The sequence below is a fragment of the Thunnus maccoyii genome, chromosome 11 (assembly GCF_910596095.1).
Source record: "Thunnus maccoyii chromosome 11, fThuMac1.1, whole genome shotgun sequence".
NCBI classification, from domain to species: Eukaryota; Metazoa; Chordata; class Actinopteri; order Scombriformes; family Scombridae; genus Thunnus; species Thunnus maccoyii.
The window spans coordinates 32,883,794-32,903,984 of record NC_056543.1 but is presented as its reverse complement, the minus strand read 5'-3'; the positions used below and the strand labels follow the sequence as shown (position 1 = coordinate 32,903,984).

General features: G+C 37.6%; 1 protein-coding gene across 1 annotated transcript; it reads right to left on the bottom strand.

Moving 5' to 3' along the window:
- Window positions 1–1,578: 1,578 nt before the first annotated feature.
- LOC121906767 (olfactory receptor 11A1-like) lies at window positions 1,579–2,505 on the bottom strand. Its single transcript, XM_042425846.1, has one exon. It carries the CDS (start codon window positions 2,503–2,505, stop codon window positions 1,579–1,581), a length of 927 nt encoding a protein of 308 aa, XP_042281780.1.
- Between the last annotated feature and the right edge of the window lie 17,686 nt (window positions 2,506–20,191).

Here is a 20,191-nt window from a genome sequence, read left to right as displayed (position 1 = left end):
CCCAGAATATGAATGTAAAGGATAGGTTCACAATTTTTCAAGTCTGCCTTAAAACAACAACAACAACATCAGGTGCCCATATGAACACTGAAAGAAGTTTTCCTCGCTGTAATCATTCCTCCTGTTCATACTGGATATTAAAAGATCCCCTTCAAATGTGCTTTCAATGTAAGTGATGGAGGCCAAAATCCACAGTGTGTCCACACAGTCATTTTGTGCAAAAAATGCATTGCAATTAAAAGTTGATCTGAGGCTTATATGACACTTCAGCAGTCTGAGTTAGTCATATCAAGTGGATATCTGACACATTTACAGTCTTCAAATTTCCTCTGTGTTTCTTTGGACAGGGTTTCCTGTTGAGCTGCGGTTGAAGTATAGTAACAAAAAGAGGGACTTTGGAACTCAAAAGACTGTAATATTTAAAGATATCTACTTGATTTGACCCATTTGGATAGCTAAAGCTCATATTAGCTCCAGATAAACCTTTAAATATATTTTTGCACAGAAGGAGGCTTGTGGATTTTGGCCCCCATCACTTACATTGTAAATGCATTGTAATGCATTATCAGTATGAACAGGAGGAATGAGTATGGCAAGAAAAACCTGTTTCAATGTTCATTTGGGCACCTGACTATTGCTTTAAGACAGACTTGAAAAATTGTCAACCCGTCCTTTAATGTTTTTTGTTCATTCTTCATTTCATTCCATTTTTCATTTCAGACTACTGTCATTATTACGTTGTTGGTACATTGCAGTTGTTATGCAGCCCAAACAGTGATCATGGGAAGTGGTACCTTCTGTTGAAACGTGGCTACAGTATTACTGCTGGATTGCAATACTGCTTGCTCTCAGACCAAATCACCCAGCAAACAAGAAAAATGGAAAAAACAGAAAAAACCTATTTACTCAGGGCAAATACAAATGCTTTGGGTCAAAATGGGAGTAAAGCTGTTACACAGACAGTGTAGACAGCTGATTTGATTATAATGGAAGCATATCTCGGGTGTCTGGTTGTGGTGACTAATGGAGAACCCATACCGTATAATTGTAAAATCCCCGGTCTGATTTGGATCCTGGGGACATTTGTTGCATGTCCCCTTCTCTCCTCTCGATTCCAGTGGCTGAAATACATAGACAATGTAGCCCAGTATCACATCTGCATAGCTGAGTATCACAGAAATGTTCTGACTGGGCTTTATTTGGCCGCATTAGCAACCTTTCTAACAAGGCAAGGGGAAAAAAACAACCAAACTTTTACACATAAGGAAAATGGGAGAAACCATGGGAGAGGAAATTCAAGAGACATCCTCTCTCTACATACAGCTAGCGTGCCCATGACTGACTAACAAAGCTGCAGTTGACATTTACAAAAACATATAAGAGTATTGATCATTACACTGTTAAAGCTGGAGATATTCATGACATATTGTAAAGAGGGTCTTTATAGCATAGAAACAAATCCTTATATTAAATACCCTCTAAGTATCAGAATATACACATCTCTGCATTATCACAAAAGAAATGACTATACATTAGCATCATTTACATCACTATTATTGTAATATCACTTTTAATGGATTAGATCTCTTTTGATTGACAGAACAGTCTCTTGAGGTGTTTAGTAATTTCTTTCATTTTTAGTCCATAGATAATTGGATTAAAGAGAGGATGATAAAGAACAAATTGTAATGTCATTATTAAACGTGCAGTTTTTGTAAAATCAGATTCCAGTCTAACTATACTGACATCATATGCACACAAACAGGCAAAGCTGATTAAAACCAGAAGATGGGGTAAACAAGTCTGTGCAGCTTTTTTCCTGACTTGTCCACAACTTCTGTAGGATATTATAAATATCTTTGTGTATGTAAAAAGTATGAAGAGCACAGGGAAAAGTGCAATGTTCATCAGAGCAACAACACCAAATATAGATCGTGCTCTTGAACTCACACAGTGGAGATTGTAAATGGCGTTGTTACAAAAAATTCCTTTTACAGTTAGGCTACAGAGTTTCATATCAGCACTCAGTATTACTGGCACTGCAATCTGAGAAGCAGGCACAAGCCAAGCTAAAATCAGGAAAATGCTGACAGTGTTTTTTCTCATGATAGTTGGATAATGCAAAGGTTTACATATAGACACATACCTGTCATAAGCCATGGCTGACAACAATAAGAATTCTGAACCACTTAAAGAGTAAAATAGAAAAAATTGAAAGAGACAGGCTGAATAAGATATAATCTGTTTTTCAGATAAAAAGTCAATTAACATCTTTGGGTACATAGCAGTGCTTACAACAACAGAGTTCAGTAGCAAGGCTGCAATGAAAATGTACATAGGCTCATGAAGGTTTTTGTGAATCCAGATAAGGCATATAATTGTGGAATTACAGCATATTATAAGAATGTATACTGTAAACATGATCAGAAAATAAAGATATCTGTATTTGTGCACGTCCACATGCCCACCAAAAGTTATATATGTTACATTTAATTCATAATCCATTAATGTTGTCAAAAACTAAATGTTCAGTTATAAAACGGGTAATTACATAACTAGTATGAATACATATTTAAAAAGAATTTGAATAATAATACTAACATCAAACCTGTACTGGAGTGTATTATTCATTCATAGGTTCCCGACCTTGTTTATGTTCATCTCCAAAATATAGAAAGTGAACCGTTTAAGTCTATGGAGGGTGTTTATTAGATTGCTTCACCCTCCAAGGATCTCATTAAGCTTTCCATCAAACGAACTACTAATATGTAAAGAACTTCATCACCTCAGGCCTGAACTCACAGGCATTGTTTGACCTATTTTACTCAGGCATGTACCCCATTATACAATGTTACACCATATTACATTAATGTTCATCACCATGGAAATGGGCTGATATTTTCTGCTCCACTCTTTTCCCCTAGTGCTTTTTTACTTGAGATAGAAGAAAAGTTTGTTTGTTGGGCCAGATGTATGACTCCAGAAATAGTAACAAGGAACACTTGAAGCAGTACCAAAGAACAATATTCAAAAGTCCTGTATGTGCACAAGCTTCATCAAAGTGCAATGCAATCTTTCCTCAAACTACACTAAAGATATGGTGATTTTATCAATCAATCAAGTAAACTGAGATGGTGGCACTTTGGGTATGGGGAGGAGAAACCCATGTTCAGCAGTGTATGCCATTCAGGTACAGACGACGAGAACTGCGAAAGTGGAAGCAGCACATTAGCAAAGCAGCAGCACTTTCAGTCCTTTATCTGTGTCTACAGGCGCAGAATTGAGTATAGGTCATACACATTTTAGCAGTGCTCAGAGCTCAACACAATCACTATAGTTATATGCTTAAAAAGAAAGAAAATAGACTTGAAGCGTAAAAATACGCTTCGGGTTGCATGTGTGAAGTGCAAGCTCATACACGGGATGTGTAGACACCTGTATTGGTACCGTCAGATTAAAAAACACGTCTGAAACGAAAGGTTCTCAGGAACACCACAAAATGTTGATGACTGAAATAGTAGGACAGAACCTACTGTCCATGAATCACATCAGAGATGCATTGATGAAACCATGACACAAGAGGTGAGAGATACTAAGCAGTAACCCCAATGAGAAAAGTTTTCCAGTGGATCAGCTGTTGACTGACTGGTGGAAGAATTAAAAGGCAGTGGTATTTGCAATGCTTCAAATCTAAGCCCAGTCATATGAGCCACTGCTGAACCCTTCTCATGTTAAGGAACACCAGAACCACTTGGTAATCTGATCCCATATGGCCAAAAAGGCAAAAGATGGACCACTGTTGCAGTCCATGAATGTAGTATATGGGCTCTAAAAGCATGCACGAAGCTAGCCAGCATGTTTCCTGACTGTGTGAGGCTATAGGCTAGGCGCTAGACGCAGATTCTTATTCAATACTGGGTCAGTTCTGCATTGTTGTTACTGTACTGTTTAAAAATACCTTGATTATAGTGTCAAAGATATAATCTTGCCAGGGCTCATGTACAGTATTTGTTGATGTTTATATTTAACTTATGTTTGCTGTTTCATGCACTGCTATCCCTACTGGACTGTTATATCATTGGCTGCAATTCACATTCCAACATGCTGGTCGCAGTGTTTTTTTATTTTTATGTATTTCCCTTTTTTGTGTATATCCGCACATATTTCTCAGGATAATACTGGATTTGGTTTTGTTTGTTGATTCGATGTTTCATTGGCAATGAAAATCTTAAATCTCAGGCTTCCTCTAATAATGCTCAAACAATATGTATAGAAAAGAGAAACACGCAATTAAAAGTAAAAATAAGAATCTAAGACATAAAATAGTGTAGAAGTTAAAATATAGTAATAAATTAAAGCTGCAAGCAGCGACGAACAGGCCCTTGCGCCTCATACATCAGAGGGAACAGCAGCCGTGATATTACTGCTGGAGGTTGGTTGACACCACTCTGAATACTGAGGATTATTGGACACTGCATAAATTGGTAAAATAATTCCTGTGAGCAGTACATGGCACTGGAGATGACATATTGGAAATTGTGTATACATTTAGGCTTCACCTCCTATTGCCCGTAGACAATACTACATAAGTGAAATGTTAAAGCAGCAATACATTTACCAGAAGGAAAATGACAGGAATATACATTTTAATGAATATTGGACATTGCATGTGGGAGATAACTATAACTTCCAGTGTCCACTATGTGGCAAAAGAGAACATATATCATGTGTAGACCACATCATGTAAATTTCATGTAAATTGGATGATGTTTGTCATATAAGGCTGATTTCCTGTTGCCAGTAGGTGACACTATGTCTATGACTAAATATTGATATGTAGATGTGTTCAGGCCTAGACTCTTATCAAACATAAGACATTTGGGGGCAGATTAGACAATGTAAAGAGGAGTTACAACAACTTCCTGTTTAATGCCCCAAACATGTTTTGGGCAAAATTCACCAGCACGCCACGCCAAGGGTGTTCCATGAAATATGAAAAGCTTTGTAATAATTGCAAAGGTCTTTAGATATAACTTATCAAATTTGAAGTCGCTTGGGATAAACCTCTAGGAGGAGTTCGTTAAATTAGAATGCCTGTCAATGGCTTCACTTTGCAAGAAAAATGTGAAGTACATTCAAAATGGCTGATTTCCTGTTGGACTTATGGCTCCAGGAGATCAAAGAACTTACATTGATAAGAAGTGAAAGCTAATTGGTCATTTCATTGCAACATCAGTGTGCAGCAGCAGAGCTCCGCCTCCACCATGTTGGACTGAAGGCAACTAACGTATTATCAAAGACCTTAATGACACCAGTAAAACGTCCTGCCTGCAAAGTGCTGTACAAAAGTAAAACAAAATTATTTCTTTTCTATTGTCATATATTTAATGTCTCTACTAAAATGACCCTTGTTGACAAAAATATTATAAATATGCATACTATTACTATTTACTTATTTATTAAATTTATGAAAGAATCAAAGCAAAATTTGTTAAATACTCATTCAGAATTTAATTTATTAAAAAACAAATACTTTAAAATCATGGGTTCAGATTTACAAATTCTGAGCATTCCAAATAGAAAGACATGACATGACATAATATGACATAACATAAATTTTGCCTGCATCAGAGGAGCAAAAAGTGAGCAATGGACATAAATGGAAGCTAGAAAAATACAGCACTGTTGGGATTTTGAGAAACCAGGCAATCTCAAACTTTTTCATGTTAAAGACCTCCAAAATGGATGCACAATATACCACAGACCCATGTTTTAGAGGATTTTGTCTGAAAAAATCCCCTCTAAGAAGATACATTCCCTGGAAATTAGTGTAAAATAAGTGAAATTAATCTATTTGTGCTTTTGTTGGGAACCTCTGCAGCCCTCTCAAGGACTCCTGGTGGTCTTTGGATCCCAGTTTGGGAATCATTCTCCTAAACAACTTGATAACCACATTACAAAGTGGATATAATTAGGGATGTCACAAGAACCAATACATGGATACCATAGACACATAGATACCAAATCAATACCAACATTCAGAAAATGATACTAATACCAGTGTATCATTGGTAGTGTGTTTGTTAAAGAGCTGAAACACTTAAAGTTTCAGTCATACCTACAAGATTGCAAACCAAAATGAGAGCACATAATCACACAGCTGTATTTGTTGCCATTTGTCACATGTCATACAGTTTCTCTGATTTGAAATGTCTGTTTTTGGACTGCTTTGCTTTCTACTTGCTACAGGCCAATATTCAATGTATAACTCTTACTGTAATGCAGGCTGTATGCTTAAATAATGAAACACACAAAGTTTCTGTTCAATTGTTAATGTTTATAAAAAAAATATGTTTAAATAAAAGAGTGTGTCCTGAAAAGGATCGCTGGTTTGGCTATGGTATCAAATCAGGTTTTGAGAGTAGTGGAACTTCGTTATAGAGAACCCCTAGCACCTCAAAAATACTAAAAGCCACGCCCAAGCCCAATTGTGATACTAATCGCAATACTTACTAGTTTGTACATAGGTGCAAACTTTCATTAATTTTTGGCACATCCTAAAAGCCTCAAACGTGTTCGTAAAATGAAAATTGACACACAAAATCCAAAATGCCCTGCGTTTGGGGGCACTATGGAGCCTGCTGGCCACACCCAAGCCAGTAGGCTCCATAGTGCGGATGAGGAATAACAATCAAAACAATAGGTTCCTCGCACTTTCGTGCTCAGGCCCTAATGATCTTTACAAAAACAATAGGTTCGTACATTGGGCCCCTGGCACTTTCATGCTCAGGCCCTTGAAATAATAATCCTTTCAAAAACAATAGGTTACTCATACTTTCAGTGCCAGGAACCCTTTCAGTGCCCTTGGCAATTTCATGCTCAGGCCCTAATAATAATAATAATAATAATTACAAAAACAATAGGTTCCTCACACTTTCATTGCCAGGGACCATTGGGCCCCTGGAACCTTCGTGCTCGGGCCCTAATAATAATAATAATAATCTTTACAAAAATAATAGGTTCCTCACACTTTTGTGCACAAGCCCTAAATAGAATATATCACAATGGTAAGAATATAATACTGTGGTAGTATGTGTGCAGTAATAGTTAACTGCAGTGTAAATGGGTTGTGCACTCTAAGAGATGGAGGAGATGAATGAGACCTCTTTAACCACGGAGAACATAAACATTAACAGTTTCACAACCAGTATATGCATAATGAGAACTGGTAAGGACAGGTAAGAACAGGATGTAACCAGGTAACATGAACAGGATGTAGGAAGTAGCATCAGCTACGCACAAAACTCATAGCCTTTATCAATGATATCTGCAAAGGGTTGGTTTGGCTTTTGTCAGTGGGTGCTAACCTTAGCTAGCTAACCTTAGCACTGGCACCAAAACTTTGTTTTTCTTCATTTGTTAAAGAATTTTAACTTACCTTATCAAGTCCATCCATTTCCTCTTCTCTTTCTCATTGCAAGGAAAGTGGTAGTTTTACAATTGGTTCGTTATTTTTAACTCAGATCTGTTTAAATAACAAGGGACACAGCATGTTGAAAAGATGAGTCTTGGACCTGGAAACAGTATTTTGATGGGGTGATATGTCACGACTTTAAGACCAGATAGTTAAAAGTCTGTATACACATACTCACTCTCTTCATCTGGATCATCACAATCAAATCATGCAAAAGATTTAGCACACACAACAGTGTTTATATTATATCTCTGAGTTGTATGACTACTAACTATAGCAGTGACCACAAAAGGCCTGATTCTTTGGTTGTTTTTTTCCCCTTTCAAAATAAAGGCATTGACATTTAGTTTATTGGTGTAGCTTTGCTGATTGGTGTCTGTACTTCTTACAGTGTTTTAATCAGCCATGTGGTCAAGATAAACACAAGCTGCTGTGTGTAACTTTGTAATAGAACACTGAAGATGATCATTATGAGAAAAACACTGGGGAGCTCACAGTCAACTGTTTCAAGGCATGTTTTATTATTGTGTATTCATTCATATTATTATTATTTTTACTACTATTATTACTGTTATTGTTCAAGTGCACTGGCTAAAGGTCATGTTTGTTGGGGTTCATGCCAGGCTGGAGTTGTATAATGTGTTTAATTGCTCTCAAAGGACAACAGAGATAATGACCTGTAGACCACTTCTAACATAATAATTGTGATAATTACTTCTAATCACCTAATCTAGCTACTTATTACAAAGGCAATTAAAGTAAAACTTTTCTGGTACCAAGAGCCACAGTCATCAGGAGAGTTTGACATAATACAACATGGTGGATCATTTCTTTCTGATTACAAAGGTAGATGGTATTTGCTAAGCAGAACATCCCATGAGGCTGCTCACTGTGACCATTGGGTCATAATTAACTGTTTCCAGTCTGGCAGTAGTCAGGCCCATCCCCTAAGGCCTGGCCTGTTGTTCATCACACTGGAGGTGGCACACGAGGGAAGTCATAGTAAAGGACACTAATGACTCATTACAGTATTCTTACATCAGCTCTGGGTTTCTGTATACACAATGTTGGCATTATCTAAACAAATTGCATCATACTAATTGGAAATAACTTTTTCCATTCATTCCTCTGAGGCACACACACATGCACACACAAATCAAAGCCACACTTAACATCACTTTTAGGATTCTCTCTGTTTATTTTGTTGCCACATTATGACCCACTTTCACCTTGTATAAGAGTTTAAAAGTTGTGATGCACTTGCCCTTGCATCTTGGCCCTGCATGAACCCTGACATTCTTATCAATTATCATTCTTATCAGCTCACCTTCAATTCTTAGTGTTGCTATATTGTCAAGCAGCTCATGCATCTGGAAGTTGTACTTCAGGAGATTTTGGCAGGGAAGAGGAATGTAGTTGCAGATCGAATGCATTAACAGAAGGTGGCAGACAAACGTGTAGTTGTAGGCTGTCAGGCAAAAGTGTGTGAATTGGAATAAAAGGTGAGCTTTTTTCCCCAAAGCTTTATGTAAATAATAATTATGTATACTACTGTATCTATAGATACATAGTAAGATTAAATTAAAAAATATATACAATAAATTAACAATAAATGGGGTGTCTATGTCTCAGACATAGTATTGTATAGTAGGGTTGGCCTGTTTACTGCAGCTCAAAGAAACAACCAAACACATTTAGGATAAATGAATACATTTATTAATAGCTAAACGTCTTGAGGATACATGATAAAGCATAAGATAATATATAAATATAAAATGAAAGTAAAACAAATAAATTAAAAGATAAGGCCTAGCAATGGTAATAAAAATTATTTAAAAAATCATTCAGCAAGAGTGGCTCGAAGTGTGTGACTCCAGGCTTACCGTATTGCAACGGGGAATGTTAAGGGAAAGCTAATTCAACTTCTCTAAAGAAATTATCCTTTTAATTTTAACATTGTTTGACATCAACTTTTGATCACAAAGCCATGTTATGCCTTATTATTGAGGTGTTTCATCATTGTAGAGGTGTCATCTCGGCAGGTCCAGCGTTGTCTTGTGTAGCATCAACAGCGGTGTTTGGCAGTGAAAGAGCCCAGATCAGGCTTCGGACTGTGGGCACGTCCTCATGGGTGCAGAGATGTTGAGTCTTTAGGCTGGTTTAACTTCTAGTTTGCAGTGTTGCTTTCAGAAAGCAGTTAGAGGTCCAGTTTCAAGCGTTGTTTTCTTCTTCAGGAGTTTAAATTGAGGATTCAGGCTTTGGTTAGCTTGTATAAACTTGAGTTGAGTGCCAAATAAAGTTTAATCTGACTCAAATCTTTAGCGGTGTTTACTTCAAAATAAAAGACTGTGCGTGTTTACTTAAAAAATTATATACTGTACATGGAAATACGCATATACTTGGTTGAAAAACAAATAAAAGAGATATCTTAAGAATTTTCTCGAGTTCTTGGAGGCCAGCTCAAAAAGGAATCGCTTTGAGGCTGTTTTTATGTTAGGATAAAAACAGGCAGAGTTTGACTATGAATTACTGATGAATATTCAATTTCTTTGTCCTCTGGGACTTTAGTTGTGGCTGGTGTCTGCAGCCTGCGTCTTCTGAAACAAAGGAATTTTTGGGAGAGTCTAATTCTGAGTTTTGACACACAAAAATCACACTTCAAGTCACTGTGGCCAAGTATTTCACATTACAGTTGTAAACACATTCTTTTCATAATGTGAAAGTATTTCATGATATTTCTGATTAATAATGGTCTTGCTGTAATATAGTGAATAAAAAGGCTTAAGGCAGCAATTCTGTGAGGTTAACACAACATTCAGAAACAAATATAAATTCAACATAGTCATTTCATTACTTTTGTAACTTCAAGCATTCATTATAAATAACAAACTTAAATGAATGTGTGTGTATGTGAGTCACCAATGAACACAAATTATAAGCGGAAGATGAAGAATAGAACAAATGTCATAAGTAAGTAAATAATAAGACATGGAAATAAACGTGAACATACTACTATTAATATTAGTAATTGACACAAAATTTTTTAAAAAATGAATACATAAATTCAAAAAAATAGTAATAAAATTAATCTGAGGCCAATGTATCCCTCATGTGTTGGCAGGCAGAGACAAACTGTCGTACAAGAACATAACCCCCAGTATAATTTGTAGCTTTTCATTGTCTGAGCAGTTACTCTATTAAACTGTGGGTGTCTGTTTGAGGTGAAGAGGTATTCCCGGCATGAATTTTGGGTGCTGTGTGAGGACATGGATCTCTGTCATGCTTCATTTGGCAGCTGTGTTTTCTTATATCTGCCTTATATCTATGACCTCTCTCTCTTCCTGTCTTTCTCTCTCTTTCTGAAGGATCAGTGTTAATCTCTGAGGAGCTGACCCAGTGACCATTACTCTGTAATAACCCCCAACACACACACACACACACACACACACACACACACACACACACACACAGAGCTGATAACGGCTGGCCTCTTGAAGACCCAGATGTTGCAGTGGGATTTAATGCATCAAAACTACTGTACTCAATGTTTTTGTGTTGTACTCTTAACACTGTGTTGCCTGCTGCTGCGCACGTGTGACCTGCTGTGCATGTGTGTGTGTGTGTGTGTGTGTGAGTGTCTGGCTAAAAGCAGCAAAGAGTTAAGAAGCTTTGTCATCTGTTGAAGTACTTAAAGTGAGTGAGAGAGCGAGAGCATGATAGCATGAGGATGTGAAACAATGTGTGAACAGTAGGGAGGTAAAGAGACACAGACAAAGAGCGCACCAGAGAAATAGATGGAGTGAGTGACAGGACGGCAGGTGAGGAAAGAAAATTGTTTTTAAAAATCCTAAAATAAAAGCAAAGAGAAACCGAGACGAGAGAAGAGAGAGAAAGAGATAGAGAGGTCGTTGGTTTGTGGATTAAGTCGGGTTAAAGAGGATTAGTGCCTGTTTTGTTTTGGTTTGGTAGTAAAATCACATGAATGTCAGTCACCACTGGCTGCTGCTGACACACCAGCTCACACCGCTGATTCAATTCACCACAGAGTTCACACACTGAAACATATCTGCTGTGGAAACTGGACCAGAGGAAGAGGAGGAAGAAGAAGAGGTGGTAAGTTCTTCTCCTTAAAGAGTTTTGAGTCTTATATTTTTACTCTTCTCCATATGCTAACATGCTCACAATAACAATGCCGAAAGCTGATGTGTAGCAAGTATAATGTTTACTGTGTTCACTGTCAATTAATTTGCATTTTCCTGAATTACCACAAACCAACTGACAAATAATGAATATTTTAGCTTTGCACGGATGGTAATCCAAGCTCCAAGTTACAGGTCGTTCCTGTTGTGGAAACATGCCTTCAAAACCAGGAATCCAGGTGGCCAACTTAGTCCAAGAAGTTGTCAAAAATCCAGCAAAGTGGTAAATAGAGGATCAGTATGAATGTTACAAAAACAATTCATATGACTGTTTTCTGATCTGCCACCTCTGGTTACAGTTTGGTTAAGTTTAGGCAACTAAAACTTAAGATTCAGGGAAACGGCTGCACTGACACAACCTTCCTAAATGCTGCCCTCACACTTTGGGCAAAAGTCAGTCATGTTTAAGACATTAGGCATTTAGAATTTTACTGTTTAAAACCACAAACATATCCCTATTTAATAAAAATCTACAAAACACTTCTGTATCACACTGACAGTTAAAGTAGGCCTAAAGTACAACAGAGTTTAAGCAGCAGAAACAAGGCCAGGCTTTATAGCTCTGTAAGGCTGCGTGACGTAGTCAGTTGACTTTTCATGACTTTCAGGTCTGTTAATGGAAACTCTTCCTGAGCAGCGTCAGTGGAAACAGAAGCTGAGCCAAGATAATAGGCTAAAGAGGAGACGTAACTTCAAATTAGTCCACATTTAGAAACCTGCTGCTGTAAAAGGAAGTGCTAAAATAACACAAGGGGTGTTTAAAATCTTCAAGTCTTTCATATGAAGAAAACCCTGTTGTTGGGGGACATGTAACATACTCTAATAAAATTAACAGATTATTAACACTCACAGTGGAATATCAAGGATGTTATCAGCTGATTTATGACTTTGAAAATGATAACACTGGTAGGGCTTTTGTATTTTTCAGCTCATCTTGAGTAAGTTTAAAGGGGCAATAAATCCAATTTTATAGACTAAACTGGTGATAACATACAGTATGATCATATATTGGCCGTTTTGATGGATTTGATTTGATCAGGTTGTTGATAAATTAACTAAAAGCATCTTCTACATGTAACAAGACACTCATACAATTTGGTTTATTTATTTATTTTCACATTTATTTATTTTTAGTTTTCATGTTTAAAAAGGAATTTTAATAAAAAAGTTAATGATTAGACGTGTGTGTGTGTGTGTGTGTATATATATGTATATATACACTAATATATGTTTAGTCTAAAAGTAGTCAAATACAGATATTATGTATATAAATACAAATATTGGCTTTTTAAAAATATTTTAAAATCAAAAAAATTTAAATTTTTCTCTGTATTAAGTTGAAACTGACAGAAGTATATGGTATCCATCATTCTTAATTTCACATTGAAAATAACTGAAACTTTACTTTGGATTTGCCATTTTACATTATTTAATACAATAAAACAAATGAAAACAGCATGGCCAAAAATATTGGTACTCTTTAGTTAATATTTTGTAGCACAGCCTTTGGAGGCAATAACTGCAGTCAAACGCTTTCTGTAACTCTGATAAAGGTTTCTACACTTCTCCACTGGTAGTTCGGCCCACTCTTCTTGAGCAAACTGCTTCAGTTCTCTCAGGTTTGATGGCTGCCGTCTCCCAACTGCAAGTTTCAGCTCTTTCCACAGATGTTCAATGGGATTCAGATCAGGACTCATAGCAGGTCACTTCAGAACGGGTCAACGTTTTCTTCTCATCCACTCTGGGGTGTTTTTTGATGTATGTGTGGGGTTGTTATCCTGCTGGAAGACCCATAACCTGCAACCAAGACACAGCTTTCTGACATTGGGCTGTATGTTTCGCTCCAAGGTGCCTTCATAGTCTTCTGATTTCATTGTGTCCTGCACAGATTCAAGGCACCCAGTGCCTGAGGCAGCAAAGCAACCCCAAAACATCACTTAGCTTCCTCCATGTTCCATGGTAGGCATGGTGTCCTTTTCTTTGAAGGCTTCATTTTTTTCTTCTGTAAACAAACAGGGTTGGTGTGATTTACCAAAAATCTCTGATTTTTATCTGTACAAAGCACATTCTCCCAGAAGGACTGTGGCTTGTCAACATGCATTTTGGCAAAGTCCAGTCTGGCTTTTTTGTGTCCTGGGTCTTCTACCAATGGAGCCCATTTTCATTCAGACAGTGACAGATAGTGCGACTTGAAACTACTGTACTTTGAACTTAAAGATCAGCTTGGATCTGTATTGAAGTTCTTTCTCAACCAGATAGAACCTTCTGTTCTATCTCTCCAATTTTCCTGTTGCGACCACGTCCAGAGATGTTGGCTACAATTCCATCAGCCTTAAACTTCTTAATAATATTGGCAATAGTGGTTTTGGAGATGGTCTTGTAACCTTTACGTGGTTACTACCTTTTTTCTAATGTCTTCAAACCACTCTCTAGTTTTCCTTTTGTTTTCCATGTTCAATGTGATGCACACAGTGGCACAAAACAGCAGAGTGAGTCATTTTCTCCTTTTAAACTGGCTGCATGAGTGATTATAAGGTTGACACCTGTGATACTGATTAAAACACAATAGTCTGCTTAAAGTATCACTACAAATCAATTATTTCTGATTAATTGTTTGTGTGTATTTGTGTTTGCAAACTTCCTTGACTCAAGTTGCCCAGTGAGGAATAGGAAGGGTAAGAAAGTATTTTATACGATCAGAGTACAAGAGGAGAATAGAAAGTTATTTAAATTATTACCCAATCTGTCAGTTATAAACATCCATTTGAATTAGCAACTTCTGTCCAACTTTTTCTATGCAGTGATCCATCAAAAACATTTGTATTTAGTATCAGTTTCACCTCCATATGATTACTTTAGACAATATGGCAAAACACAGGCCTGCTACTAGCCCTATGTGAACTTCTTTTGCAGTCAAAACATGTTGCATGCAGTTACATGCTAAATCAGCTCTTGATTAGATCATTTCTGTGTATCATGTATCATATCTGTGTACATGAAACTAAGAAACATTCAGCAGTTATTTCAGTTCATGTAGTTTAAGAATGACATTTAGTTTGTTAGTGAAAGGTTGTTATATGATGTTGAGCATTAGATATATGCATCTTGACACTGTTGCCTCAGACCAGATTATGATTAATTTTGTGCCTCTGAACCTTCCACACAACTGAAAGTTGCTTTACATTTATTTTCAGTGAACTAAGCTTTTTTTCGTCTGTGGTGATTCTGTGGCTGGACAATCACCATGAGACAAGCTATGGAGGATGGTGAGAAGCACACACACACACACACACACACACACACACACACATCCCTATATGAGCTTCTATTTTACTCCTAGCATAAAGCTAATTGAATTCTAGTCTTAACCCTGAACTCAGGTCTAAATCCTGACCCGAGCTTAATTTGAATTTAATCTTGTCTAAAGCCTAATTCAGATGGTATTAGTCTCTCGGTCACTGTGGGGTCAGGCCTCCTCAGTCATGTTAATCCTGTCTGGCCCAAACATGTCTGTTTTTCACCTTCTGCTCTGGAGAAACATCCAGCCTCAAACATCTGCCGTGATATCACTATAAACTCCTGTTGACCAGTGTCACATATTGTATTTGCCATGGTGAGGCTTCAGTGTCTTATTTCTTTCACTTTTTGGTGGCAGTGTTCATCATTGGATATACCCTGTAGCCTACATGAATTGCTCCACTTTATCTGAATGTCCTGGTTGTCATGGTGTTCATCTGTTAGTTTAGAACTCATCTAACATGATACATGATATCAACGAGGGGCCCTGCAAATACTTTTTAGACACATCTGTCAGAAAAAAAATCGTCTCACAGCACAGTTTGATTAAATCTCAATCTTTTACCCACCACCTAGAGGAGTGAAGAAAATCAAACTCATTTTAAAAACAAGACTAAGATGCAGGGGAGAAAATGCAGTGCCACACCAGCGAATTGCTATTTTCCTGCAGTGCACTTAGGTTATATCCTCAACTGTGCAGGTTTGGTATCTTTGTGACTCACCGTGCATCAACTACTGTTTGCCTGCTCAGAGCAGGTCTACAGATTGGGACCTTGTGTTCCATAATATTTTGTCACAATTTGGTGAAGGCTCACTCATATAAACCTTTCTAAAATCACACAAACCCATGTACATGCACATTCTGCTCTTTTTTCTACTTACATCATCAGCATATCCAGAAAAATGAATTCAACTTAAAAAAGAGTCATCATCTGTTCTTTGAAGCATATTTTAAGCTGCTGTATCCATATTTTTACATCCTGGACAACAAGTTTCCTCTGGGGAAAAGTCTCTGCAGGATTTCAAACTATCAGTGCATCATGACCGGGAAAGCCCTGTGTTTAAAGGGGATGAAAGCAAATGTGATTTGCCATGATTGTCAACACGCCGGCTTATAAAGTGTGATAAAGTATTCTTTCTGATCCCACCCCATATCCAAGTGTGCCACGGACGCATGCGATGAACCTAGCCATGAAATTACTTAAAGTGTGCTATGACACTTGACTGCAATCTGTGCCACGAAAATTGGGTCTTAAAATTCTACAGCCAGACAAGCAGACTGTGAGGCTGTAATGCTTGTTACAAAAAATGTTGGTGGATGAAAAATGGAGATGCAGCTTTGGCTATATTCAATGCCAGTGTTTTTAAAATTCTCACTTCCTACATTACCTGAGTATGGCAACTACTGTATGGTTAAGGTTTACGTAAGTGGTCATGGCAAATATACTATAGATATTGTACAGTAGGGGTAAGATTTGGCAACTAAAACACTTACTGTCCCAACATGGATTTGCAATCATTCATGGCAAATGTTGCATTAGCCGTAAATCATGAGTTGTCCAAGTACTCAATTCGTAGAGGTACTGGGCTGCCTGTCATAAACTGAAGTAGACAAGAGGATATTCAGAAAGATTGGTGGATCTAGATGAACAGACAGGGGGGTCACCAAAGTCATTAGGGTTCATCTTGTGCGGACCATGACTGTCTGTACCAAATTTTATGCTAATATAAACAATGACAGTTAAACTAAAAAATGGCTATCATATATGTAATATAATATTTGAAGAGATATTTTACTCCAGACCAAAGTGTTGGGCTGTACAGCCAGTATTGCCATCCAGAACATAGAAATATCCAAAACTGTGGCTAAAAATGTTTCTTATGCTCTCAAATTGAACATCTTCATTTCTTTTAAATTTTTTCTTGTGCTTTTTCTGCAGGTGTCAGTGAAGTGCTGTCCAGTGTGGTGGAGGATGTCGGTCAAGCCATCAGCAGAAACATTAATGGTGCTCAAGTTCTGCATGAACTATTGAGCGCACCGTGGCTGCGCAACCTGCTTAAGGTACAACCTGATTCAAAAGGTGTGCACTAGAACACACCTTGTACAGGTGTCTGTACTTGTATACAGATATACTGCCATCTCCTGGATACTACATGGTAATGTTATTCAGGTTCAGGGACATACCTTTGTTTAGTTAGGGCCCGAGCAAGAAGTGCCAGGGGCAAATGGTTCCTGACATGAAGTGCGAGGAACCTATTGTTTTTGTAGAGATTATTATTATTCTCCATCACCATTGCCTTTTTGAGGGGCTTGGAATGCTCAAAAAAAAAAAAAAAGAAAAGTTCTGTAGTGACTGGGCTAAGGTGTGGCCAGTGGGCTCCATAGCACCCCCAAATGCAGACCCATGTTGGATGTTCATGAAATTTGGTGGGATTATTGCTCTTGTTACTCTGGACATAATACATATTTTTTCAAAGTTTTTTGCTCGACATGAAGTCAGTCATTTTGGATTTTATGCGTCAATTTTCATTTTATGAACACATTTGTGGCCTTTAGGATGCGCAAAAACTCACAAAACTTTGCTTCTATGTTCAAACTAGTACATATTTTGCTTAGGATCACAATTGGGCTTATGCATGGCATTTCAGCTAAATAGTGCCCCCTAATTACTTTTAGCATTTTTGAGTTGTGTGTGTGTGGCTGTACTGTCTGTGCTGCAGCCGTGTGAGTGACGTGTGTGTTGTGTGTGTGTTAGGGATGTGCAGAGAGCCCAGTATTAGTAGTAGTGTTTGTATTTGTATTCGATTAAAAGTGGAAAGAAGCTTAACAATCCTGGGTTTTTTATAAGCTTTTAATTTTAGAAAATCAAAGTGTTACAATAAGTGTTCACGAATAAACTACCTTACGAAGGAGGTCCCCCACAGCAGATCATAGACGCCTGCAATGACTACTGAGCTAAAACTTTACTCATCGCCTCATTGCCTATTTATACACCCATAACACAGAGACAGCACACCATGTAATGTGTAGGGAAGAACTTCAAAGGTGATTCTTGCCTTGCACTTTTCATTTATTGCCTATTTTTTACAACCTAACTTTGTGGAAAGGAGAAGGGAAACAACAGGTTATGGAGAGTCCCTTGAGAGCACTTCGCTTATGTCAGTAGCTCAGTTTTATCTCTGGGGAACACCCCCAACACCAGGAGTGATGTCTAAATAAAGAAATGTGCATCATGTAGCAGGTGGATGTGACTCCCCTTGTTGAGACCTGCTGATAGACGTAACAGTAGGGTGGAGTAGAGAGACTGAAATAGCGATGTAACTGACTTGCGTGCTGGTATTTGACATGGGTTTTTTTTCTTCCTGAAAACAAATAATTTTTGAAATATTTGTATGAAACAAATACACGTAAAAACCACCCACCTATTTGTGCTTTGCCAAATAACATATTTGTATTCGGGCACACCACTAGTGTGTGTGGCTACACTGTCTGTGCACTGTGTGCGCAACATGTATGTTGTGTATGTGTGGGGTGGCTGTCTATGCTCTGTGTGTGCAACGTGCATGTTGTGTATATGTGTGGCTGATCTGTCTGTGCTCTGTGTGAACGACATGCATGTTGTGTGGGTTGTCTGTGCTGCAGCAGCTGTGTGCGTGACATGAAACATAGTGCAGCTATGTTCGGAAAATATGATCAGCAAAAAATGGGATATATGAGACTGATCAGGGCTGGTCACCAGTCATGGCCAATTAGCCATACCCTAAGTCCAGCAAGAAGTCCACCATTTTGAATCTACTGTGCATTTTCTTTTCACAAAGTGAATCCATGTGCAGGCATTGTACTTTAACAAATTCCTCCTAGTGATTTAACCTGAGCGACTTCAAATTTGGCAGGTGACATCTAAAGGCCTTTGCGATGCTAAATTGTGAAGCTTTTGAGTTTTCATGGAAGGCCCTTGGCGTGGCATGTCAATCAATTTGCCCAAAATATTTTTGGGGCCTTAAACAGGAAGTTGTTGTTACTTGACTTACATTGTCCAGTCTGCCCCAAATTTCTCATCTTTGATGAGGCCTGAACATATCTTCATGTCAATATTGAGTCATAGTCATAGCACCACGTACTGACAACAGGAAGTCAGCTTTATGTGACAAACATCATCCAATTAACATGAAATTTACATGGTGTGGTCTACACATGAGATATAGATATAGCAACCAGTAGCAATACCACGGCACACACGAGGTGCGAGGGCTTGTTCGTCATTGTTTGCAGCTTTAATTTAATTTAGTTTTTTGGTGAACTTGTTGGTTGTAGCAACCTGAGGGAAATTTCCATTCTATAATTAAAACCTTACACGTGGTGGGTATATTATAAGCTGATTACAGTTGGTTTTTAACTGAATATGTGTACATTTGACTAATTTAGGCCAATAAAAAAATAAATACATAAACGCTTTAGCATTTCTCTCGCAGAATTGTATTCCTCACAGAGAAGGCTTTAAACACATTTTAGGCCTTCATGTTGTGTAAATGCAATTGGCAGAAAGTATAATGAAACATGTCATGTCATTATTTAGAGCTATTTGAGCCAAACTGAGGCAAACGAGTTCAGCAAGAAGACTGCAACTAAAAACTACAATACCCATGACACTTACAACACTATTGCTGTAGGTGCTACCAGAGCCATGATTTCGGGTCAGTGTTCTAACTAATTCAGAACCATTTGTGGTCAGGAACAAAACCTGTTGCTGAATTGATTCAAAATCCAAAAGTGAATTGATTCAAATTGCTGAATTTATCCAACAATCACTGAGAGTAAACTTTGATTCTGATTTTTGCTACTCATCTAATTTAGAAACAGCCGTTGATGCTCATTGCTAGTCTAGTATTTAGAACCATTCATCATACCAAACTAACTTTTATCAGAACCAAAACTGTAATTAACAAACAGTACTATAACTATACTATAACTATAATAATAGTTATAGTACTAAAGTTATAGTGCAAATAAGTGATCCAGGAGACTTCATGATTCTATCGTGCAGAACACCGAGGATATTATAAAGAAAAAGAACATTTAATGCTGATTTACAATAGCAGAAAAATACTTCCCAAACACATTCCCTTCACTACTCTATAGGTAACACTTTCCTGTGGAGTGATGATATAATTTCCTGTTTTCTCTCTCCAGATTTATGAGTGCCTGTTGCAGTTCCAGAGA